Source organism: Spinacia oleracea, chromosome 1 (assembly GCF_020520425.1).
Source record: "Spinacia oleracea cultivar Varoflay chromosome 1, BTI_SOV_V1, whole genome shotgun sequence".
In the NCBI taxonomy this organism is placed as follows: Eukaryota; Viridiplantae; Streptophyta; class Magnoliopsida; order Caryophyllales; family Amaranthaceae; genus Spinacia; species Spinacia oleracea.
In genome coordinates this window covers 133271416-133282048 of record NC_079487.1, presented here as the reverse complement: position 1 = coordinate 133282048, position 10633 = coordinate 133271416, and the positions used below count along the sequence as shown (strand labels likewise).

Sequence of the window (10633 nt, the reverse complement as noted above, 5' to 3'; positions counted from 1 at the left end):
CCACCTTCCCTAAACCTAGAATAATTTACACAATTCTTTACTTGAAATCTCTACAATATTCTAAATGGTTTCCTCCCATTTAGGGACTTATAGATACGCAAAATCTTTTACAAATATCTTACAACAGTACAAGAGCGTTACAGACTTTCCTCATCTAGAACTTTCAATTTATTGTTCAAGACACCACCAGAACATTCTAGAACCTTATGGGCCCATTCAGGGTGCCAAACTTGTCTTTATGGGCCTGATTCGGAAAATCCGCTCCAGTCCATCATCTTCATTGGGCTTCATTTGATCCACCAAACAACACATTATTATGTTATAGCAGTGTGCAATTTTGGATGTTGGATCTGATCCGAATGTGGATCAAAAAATGTTATCTGAATCCGTCAGAAAATCCAAACCACATTCGAATTTCAAAATACCAAAAAAACTTATCATGTTTTACATTATTTTTGAACCTTACCTTAAAATCGGGTCAGACATCTGAAGTTTTGGACGGGATAATCGGATTTTTCTATTTTTTTTTAATTTAAAATATTTTGGATATACTAAATGGAAAAAAGTTGATCCTTATTGGATGCGAAAATCCGATTTTTTCCCCCGATAATTGATCTGATATATCTGAAACCTTAAAATCGGATTGGATATCCGAAATTTCGGGTCGGATTAAACGGATTGGGTATTTTCACACCCCTTCACATTACTCCATGGGATGGTGAACCTCGTTGCCTAGTGATGCCCAACGCCCTTGATGTTGCTTGCGAATGCTGCACCGCATCGCCTAGCATTCTGGTGCATACGATGGTACGAGAGACCACCCGTGACACTAGCTCAGAAACGCCAAATTTCTTATCATCACACCTTCAACAGACACAACCTATTCTCATTTTTTCTCCAAATCAGTCTCCTAATGTTTACTCAAAATATCAAATGTATTTCAGAATGGATAGTAAAAAACCGTTCATTACGGTCATGAGTTGGACAGAGCTCAACTTAGTTAGGATAGCCGCGGTCCCCCGCCCGGGCCTCCTGGTCAACCATAGTAAACCGAAAGTTGCGCTTAAAAATGTGCATAAACTTAAGAGACACCTTCCTATTGTCGATCCCCATGAATGCATTAATGTAGGGTTTTGCCTGTTTGTTTCAATTTCATATTGGATCCCTTCAATTGATTCTCTTACAAGATCCAACGTAGTCGCTTATAATCCAAGTCAAACTCATTACAATATTACTTTTGTTTTTGTCAATTTTTTCTATGTTTGACTTTAAAAATTCACTCATAAACAACTTGCCGTCTAAGTTACGATGATAGTTCTAGGGTCAGATTCTTTGATGTTGTCGGAAATTGACACATTTATTTGTTCATACGAAATATATCATCTCTATTCTCTACATATGAAGTATAAAGGAATTCTTGAACATGGTCGTCTTAATTATTCTATGGCCCTATGTTGATCGAGGGTCTGGTGTCCACTGCCCATTCCTTAATCGGACATGCTCTTGAGGACTTTGATATCCATAAAAAATGCCTACGTTGACCTTATTCATATATTTAAATTGTTTAAGAAAATGATAAACTAAAAAGTGTCAAATAAGAAGTAAAAATCATTGTTTAACTTGAAATGTCAAACACGCATCACATGCATTCATATTAGTCTATCTGTTCTCGAGCTCTTGGTTTTTCAGTGGGGAATGATGCTTCCAATTACTTGATTTTTCAAGGAGGTAAAGGACAAATATAAGATTTGCTATGGAGTTGAGTAACTATAGGGTGTTGTAGCTAAATTTCGACCCTATATCTAAAACACTAGAAATGGATTCTATAGAAAAACTCAGAGTCAAAGTGACCCAAAAATCGACTTGACTAACTACTTAATAAGTCTTAGACCAAAAGTTGATGTCATTTAGTCATTCACTCTGAAAAATGAGAATTTGTCGCATTTTAAAAGAAAAACGGGATAAAAAGAGTGTAATTAATTATAACTTTTTCAAAGACTACAATTTGTAAAGTGACTACCCCGTACTGTTATGAGGTTGTAAGTTGCGAGTTTTCCAAATATATACTTTGTAGATTGCAAGTACGTAAATCAAATACCAAACTTGATTGCTTTGGGTAGATAGTGGAAAACTCATCTTGTCAATTAGAGGTCACAAATTCAAACTCCGTCATACATTAACCTTTGATATGTGCTGGTTCAGTAGAGTTTTTCTTACTAATATACAGAGTAAAAATGAAAAAATAAAGTACATAAACCAATTACATAGTACTAGTAAAACGTACTTGTATATCTTAATATATCCACCAAAATTGACATTATTCTCCGCATTAGGTTGAGCTATGCCAAAATCTAATGGGTTCTTCTGATTTATGAATGTGTAATGATTCAGTTTCATGGGAGACATTTAATTCTATACATGTGCTCTATTAATTTGACTTTAAGCCTTATTCTTTCATTCATACATCATAATATCATATAGTCTAGTTATGATTCATCATGGAATTCCGATCATTTTGCTGTCATATTAATTAATACTACTTCGCATTCATTACACTTTTCTTTAATTAATCCTTCTTTTGATACTTGCAATTATCTTGTCTAACTTATTTGAACTTCAGTTATCGAACCTAATTAAACTTTGATAAGATCCGATTGCAACTTATTACACTCGTTCAAACCTGATTGCAAGAGCATAAAATTATTGAACCTGATGTAAATTTATTGAACCGTTAAGGTCAAGAAAACACACCCTTAGTTGTCCAGGCTTTAGGCCCAATAACAAATCGATAAAGAGTATCGTGTTTCCAAAGAAGCAAATTTTATGTTGTTGGGTGTTTTAATTGAGCAATTTGATGATTGTTGATGAGATTTTAACATCTATGGTCACTCGTTAGAAAAATCGAACTTATTATTATCGTAGAAATTTACATTATACTCATAAATAATTTGGTCGCCAATATATATGATTCTTTTCGAATGTTTCTAAGGCATATACACTTGTAGTATATCTCACGTTTCGAATGTCTTGATGTCCTATTGAATTATCTGTAATGATATTATTTGTAGGACTATGGCATTCATGCCATCCATATTCAAGTACTTTGCCACAATATGTTTTTGAATCATCAATGGTGGTCCTGTTCAGGCTTCTCTATCTGATAGATTACCATGATTATACCAAAATATATACGAAAGAGTAATAAAATTACGCGTCATTCAGTGTCATAATTAAATTGCTTTAAAGATACTCCGTCTGGTTGGATGAACAAAAAGAAAAGGACCATATATAGACGTGAAATAAAAAGGACAAACCATACTCCGTACTATATTCACTTTTTTCTCCTTTCCACGATAACATTTATACAGAGGCTTCCTAAAAGCAATGTGATTAATGGATCACCTATTAGACTAAGAACCAAAATTTTTACCAAAAAATAATAAAAAAAAAACTATAGAAATAGCCCAAAACCCATGAACAATTTTGCCAAAACCCCAATCTACTTAATTAAGGCACCCAAAAAATTAAAAAACGTGATGGAAAATTTAAAACTAGGTGTACCCTTTTGTTAGGGACATCTAACATTTCTTCCAGGACCTCCATAGTAAAAATAATTACCCCAAACATTATTAATCCCACCTCTAATATCATAGCAATTCGGATGATCAGCCAAAACCTTGAGGTTGGAAAGTGAAATTAAACTATTACCCCAATCTACAATTTGCAAATTCCGAAAATAGGAGGCTTTTCCGAATCCTTCCCCTGAAAAATGACCACTTCCCATTTGTGATGAAGTATGGAAACCTCCTGCCCTTGAATTCACTACTTCCCCTCCAAATTGAACCATACTTGCATGGTCACGTAAGTGAGTGAACAAAAATGAGGGCCAATACCCGACTAATACCCCGGATCCGAATTCAAGCCACCAATTTCCATGCTTCGGATCCTGAAAAATAAAATTGAAGTTCTATTAACGTGTGATTGTGTCGTATAGTACTACTCGTAAGGAGTTCAGTTGGTCAGAAGAATGACTCTACTGAACCAACACATATATCAGGTTATAGTCAATCCAGCTACGCAAGTGTACACTAGTAATATTTATAGAATATAAAATATTGATCGATTTATTATATATTTTATATTGTACATGTAAATATTCAAATATTTTGTACATAATTATGCACGATCATGCTTATATATTAATCTATCCCATGTGCATGGTAGCAATAACAAGGCAAAGTTTGTTGCGGGAAAACATAGACGTGATTGAACCGTACGTTACTAAGTTAATACAATAATTTATAAGTTGATATGGTTAATTAAGGCCTCGAACTCAGATACTACGTACCTTAAAGTACGAGAAATAAACATAAACAAAGTAGGGAGTATTATTTACAACGGTAAGTGGTGGATTTAGAAAGTTCACATCAATGTTTTTATAAGTCTTTCTATTTAGATATTTTCTTCTAAAACACAAGTAATTTATTTTTGTTTTTGGGTAGTAATTCTCCTCTACTATGTCCATGTTATATTATTCTTTCATTCAATAAGGTATTTCAAAAGGTTGCTTCAAGTGAATTATATAAAATGTGCGTATAATTCGAAAGTTGTACATCAAATTTGAGAATAATAATATTTTTCGGATATTGTTAGGCTCCATAACTATATAATTCGTAAACATCTCATGGTAAAATAATCGGATGGTCCAAAATATAGTAAGTAAATTTGAAGACTTTATACACACGTATTATTCGTTTGATAACTTTAAATGTACAAAAGAAGGAAGGGAATAGAATCTTGCAAAGTTGAAAGAAAAGCACAAGGGACAATTTGGACAAAGCACAAAATGAATCATATGAAGAAAAAAATGGGGGGAAAAAAACTAATTAAGAAAGCACTAACCTAACCTAGTGCACGCGTGCAATATTAATTTGAAATAGTTTTAGAAAAGAATTCTTAGGTAGGAGGATTTAATGATGTTTCTATTAATAGGAACTCAAGTTTTATAATTTTGAATAATTTCCAAAAATATAATTGATTTTTAAGCATGTTTGTTTGTGCCATGACTAACTTTGAGTCATTGAGTAAATTCTTAAACTTGAATGAGAAGTTTAAGTCTAGTCCCTAAGTCTAGTGGCCTATGCATCATTGTGGTCCTTTCTCATTCATTTTGCCAAAATTTTATTGGTCATGTTATGATGTAATTCAATTTATTACTACTTTTTTTTAGAATGCCTGAAAAAAAAGTGTTAGCGTTTCTTAGGCTTTGTTCTGTTCAACTTATTTTCACTTATTTCAGGAAAAATAAGTTCAGATAAGATAAGTTCAGGAAAAATAAGGGTTGATCAAGTATAATTTATAACTAAAATAAGTTTTGATAAATTCTAATAAGTTCAGTTAAGTTCAGATAAGTTCATGAAAAATAAGTGAAAATCAGGTGAAAGAACGCACCCTTAATAGAGAAATTGATTTGTGTAATTGAAATTAATATATAATTAAATAGCTTCGAGATGATTACCTTCCATATTAACAAGCTAATGTCAAATTGTCCTCCTTTGTATGAAGATGTTGGTGAGATTGCAGCCCCAATTGCAATCCTATTATTAGTTTGAACAAAGCCCGAACATAACAAGTTGTAACACCCAGTGGCTTGGTACGCATCGCTCTGCCATAACAAAGGTTGAGTAGTGTCACATTTTAGTCACTATTATTGTAACACAAATGCATTAATGAATAATAACTATGCTTTAATTTCTTAATAAATATGAAAACTATTTCAACTAAATATCAGTTTAGTTTTAAATAGCGATTTGACTTATGAGCACATAAATAATAAGTATAAGGCTCCGTTCTATTATTGGACTTATTTTTTTACTGAACTGAACTTCTCTAAACTTAACTGAACTTATTTTATCTGAAAAAAAAATTATAACCTGAAATAAACTTTTTGCTAGCAAATATATTATATGAACTCATTTGAACTTGTCTAAACTTAACTAAACTTATTTTGTTTGAAATAAGTCAAAATAAGTCGAAAAAAACAGAGCCTAATATTCATTATGTCTGTCTTTTGGTCCACTAATTTAACTCTATACATAAATTTAAATAAAATTATATTCATCTTCCATCGAATTGTATTAATCTTTTTTTTATGGAGTCACAAAGTTATTAAAACTCGTATTTCTTTAACCTAATGGCCTAATCAAAATGTTTCACTAAGATATAGGCCGTGTTTGTTCCAATTAATTAACGATCAATTGGAACAGAGGTAAGACTGCATATATCTGCCCTGATTGTACCCTAGCACAGGCGAGAGACGTACTAAAAAAAATGTTGTTTATTGAGTGAGATTTTGAAGAAGGGTGACTTACAGTCCAATAAGTAAAGAACCTAGGATAGTTGTCACCATATAGCTCTGGGCTAACCTGAAACAGAATTCATTAAATTAGCATAAATTAGCTACAATAGTTGACCTACTAACAGTAATTGAGAGGTTGTTGGGTGATAAGTAATCAGCAATAAATTTCTATAATATAACACTTCTACTTGCCAACTTATATTACACCCATTTATAATTCCAATTAATTTTGTAGTAATTAGTATTCGCGTGTGCCCTAAACAAAATAGAGTTACGGCGTATTTTATAAAGTTAGAATTAATTTAGAAATGCATGTCAAAATCAAACGTTGATCTGTAATTAGCTAGGAAAATATAACATACCTGCCAACCAGCTTCTATTGTGTTAAGATCATCACCAAATGAGCCAGAAATGACCCACATTTGTGATAAGCTGAACTCATAGGGGTTAGCCACTTTAGGTGACCATACATTTATACTAGCCTTTGCTCCATAATATTGTTGTCCAGATACATATCCTACTGCATGCTGTAAAATCCCAATAGCAAACATACAACAAAGATGTTTAATTAGTAACTGCATGTTAAAATCACGCGTCGTTTAAAGTTATTAAATATTTCTTTGTTTCCGAATTTTAGACAAGATTAGCAAAATACATTTGACCCTTTTGTGTATAATCATGCATAATCTCAAATGTTATGGATTCCATGCAGAATCACAAACGGATTAAGGATTTAACCCTACATAAGGTTATATTCAGTGGCAGATCTTTAGTATGGCTCGGGAGGGGGGGGGGGGGGGGCAGGGAATTCATTTAGTGCATTCCTAGTTAGCCCCCTAATTTGAGTATAATTGCATAAATTCAGTACTATATTGCTTAATCCAATAATCTAAAAAAAAAATACTCCCTCCGTCTCTTTTTGTTTTTTACGTTTGATGTTTTTCACGTGATTTAACGACTATTTAATGTGCATTGAGATTCCTCTACTTTTTTTATTTAAATAAAAAAAATTACGTTTATTTATAATGTTTTCACTTTTATCAAAAATCTGACATTGGGAAAATGAGAAATATTGAATGTCCAATGGATTTAATTGGTTAAAATAATATTTGGGCACAAATTGTGATAGAATATTAATGCATTATGTGACAATATAAAAGGAAATGTAAAGAACAAAAATGAAACACCCAAAATGAAATACGTAAAAAACAAAAAGAGACGGAGGGAGTATTACATTGCTTAATTCTTCTACTGGTCTCCCTAGTTACTCCACTGGTCAAATTCATACGAATACATGGAAAAATACAGGATGACAATCATGGAAAAGTTGCAGAAAATGTCATCAAGGCAAATTGACTTGAAATCTTTGTACAAGGGACAATTCTATGAAAGTATGAAACCACAACTAAATGAAGAAAACCATGAGAGTGAGGAGTTACTACAAGAAGCAACCTACTGTCTAAAAATTAAATGAGAGGAAATTAAGGAACAACCAACTACCATCAATTTTTCATCTTTCATTTTTTTTCAGTCATAAAAATTTAAGTTCACTGAGATTTCTCAATTCCTGTCATACCAATATTTCTGATTTACATTTAAGTTTTCTGGTCATCTCCTCTTTTTGTTTTTACTACTAATTTATCTGTTTTCGAGGATGGTGAGTTTTTATTATATGATACGATATGGCTCAATAGTCAACATCCTCAAGTTACGTTTTCCTCATTTATGAATGAAAACATGTACTTTGTACCTAAAATTAAGTTGATTTTTATTGTGCATTTGTGCAAATATGTACTCGTATACGGAGTAAAATGATTGAAGTAACTTTCATGACATATGTATAATACGTCGTATGAAGTCTGCTTAGTTACAGATAACGTTCTTTTGGCACTCGACTATAATCATAATAATTATAAACAACGTTATTTTGACACTCGACTCTAATCATAATAGCTTCTTTAGTCTTTACTAAAGGTTATAGACACTAGAAGTAGACATTGTGAAATGTTAATGATTTTGTTTACTAAAGGACTTCTATCTAACTCTTTAGGGTACTAAACAAAGATAGAAATCCATGAAATAAAATTCAAATTCCAATTTAAGAAATTTAAAAAATTCCTAGTTTTGTTTTATCAATGAAATAGGGATTTTTTTTGGAGAAAATTTCCATAAGAAAAAAAAGGAGGGAACAACTGAAAACTTTAATAGGCTCTTTTCCAGTGTCTTTTGACTCCTTTGCCTTGTGTTCACTATGACCCTTGTGGTATTAATCATGAACAAACTCAAGCACTTTGCCTTTTCTTTCCCTCTTTTCCCTATTAGTATTATACGACATACGAAATACGAATTATAATTCCGCGAAACTTATAAGATATTCTTCAATCATACGGAGTAATATTTTTAGTAATATTATACAAAATACGGAGTATAAAGTATTAATTTTACGAAATCACCGGATATCCTTCAGTATTCGTATAATTTTCAAATTTTATTCGATTGAAAGGATTAAAAATTTCATATAACTATTAAAAATTCTCTTTTTGGGTGTTTGTAATCTTAATTTTCAATGTAAATTTTTAAATTAATTTTGGAGGGGAAAAATTTTAAAGTAAAAAAAAAAGTTACCTCATGGTCAGAGCTAGAGGAGTCTCTTCTAACAAATTTTCTACGCTTTCTTCCAAATCTTTTAATAGAACTAGCTCTCAATATTTCTTCTTCATTTGTTCTTCTAATTGGAATTGTTCCAATTGGGCATTCTTCACCTTCTACATGCCATAATTGGAAACTTTCTTCATATATTTTCCCTTCTCTTTCATGCCCTTTTGGCCTTTCTGGTTCTTCCTGCAATTTTTTCAAAAAAAAAAAAAATTAACAATAATTAAAATTAAATTAAGGCCTTATATTTCCCTCAAAATATTAAAAGGACTTATTACTATTATTTATTTATTTTCAAAGTAAGGAAACATACCAATGGTTTTTGACCTCTTAGCATGGGATGATCAAATGCTGGTTGTTGATGTGCTAACACACAATCTATAAGATCACCATCTACACTCTGTTAAAAAAAAAAGGAAAAATAATGTTAATAATCATTTATTCAACTAATTCAAGTAAATACTCCCTCCGTCTGAAATTAACAGTGACGCTGATAGTGTAATTTGAACTAGTAATACGACGAATAAATACAGATATATGCCTAAGGATGGACAGTTTCAAAAAATAGGTTTAGAAATAGAAACTATTTGAGCAAAGTTAATGAAAATATATGCAATAATATTTTTATAAATAAAACAGGGGAAAAACAGAGGAAAACAGAGAGATAGTAAAATGAAACATACTTGAATAGTTTTAATAGGAGTTTTGTTGATCTTCTTAAGATGTTGTCTGATCCTTGTTAACCTCTGAACTTCATCACCCGGCCTAAAACTCTGCGTTTCATTCCTTGGTTTATCATTCACAATGCTGGTTTCCGAGGTCGATTGAACAGGGGAAACCAGAGAAGAAGAAACAAGTAGGAAGACAACAAAACCAATCATCTTCATCAAACAACATTTAAGCTCCATATTACTATAATCTTTGTATTTTCTTCTAATTTGTCTACATTGATGTTGTCTTCTTCTTGAATAAGATCTGAATACATCCCAAGATTCCATACCAGAACAGAAATTGTAGTAGAAAAAACCTTCTATTGCTTCATTTTCTTGACCTCCTTGATTATTGCTCCTTGGTTGTTTTTCATAATATATGTCACCAAGAAATATGTACCCTAAATTATAAATTAATTTTTGCCTTAATGACAATCTATAAAACACTATTTCCAAGGTTTAGAATGGCTAAAATGACAAACAAAATGAATACTTGCTTCTATTCTACTGCTTCTGTTCTTTATAATAAGTGCACTTCTTTCTTGGTTTTAGGAGAGAGGAAGTTAGAGAGAGAAATGAATTGGGTTTTAAAAATGGTATGCATCCAATGGAAAATGGGTTGGGTTTTTATTGTTGAGAATCTTACTACCCATGTGGAGATGGGTTGTAGACTTATGGGTATTAATACTTGGGGTTGGGGTGTTAATGTGTTATGATCAAAACATGTTATTTTTTTAGTTATAATAATATAAAGCTTTTATGAAATCTAAAACATTATGATTAACTTTCCATGTTTTATATTGCACTATATAGAGTTTTACACTTTTTAAATTCTGTTCTTTTGGACATTTTTTTTCTTCTTTAGATCTTATGTTCAGTTCATGTTTTATAAGTCTATTTTAGTTAAATT

General features: G+C 31.6%; 1 protein-coding gene across 1 annotated transcript; it reads right to left on the bottom strand.

The window, feature by feature from the left end:
* Positions 1 to 3300: 3300 nt before the first annotated feature.
* Positions 3301 to 10392, bottom strand: LOC110799232 (uncharacterized). The gene is made up of 7 exons (XM_022004452.2): positions 9697 to 10392; positions 9327 to 9413; positions 8984 to 9199; positions 6721 to 6885; positions 6372 to 6425; positions 5519 to 5665; positions 3301 to 3946 (listed from the first exon to the last, which is right to left on the bottom strand). Exons 1-7 carry the CDS (start codon positions 10009 to 10011, stop codon positions 3569 to 3571), a joined length of 1362 nt encoding a protein of 453 aa, XP_021860144.1. The 5' UTR covers positions 10012 to 10392; the 3' UTR covers positions 3301 to 3568.
* Between the last annotated feature and the right edge of the window lie 241 nt (positions 10393 to 10633).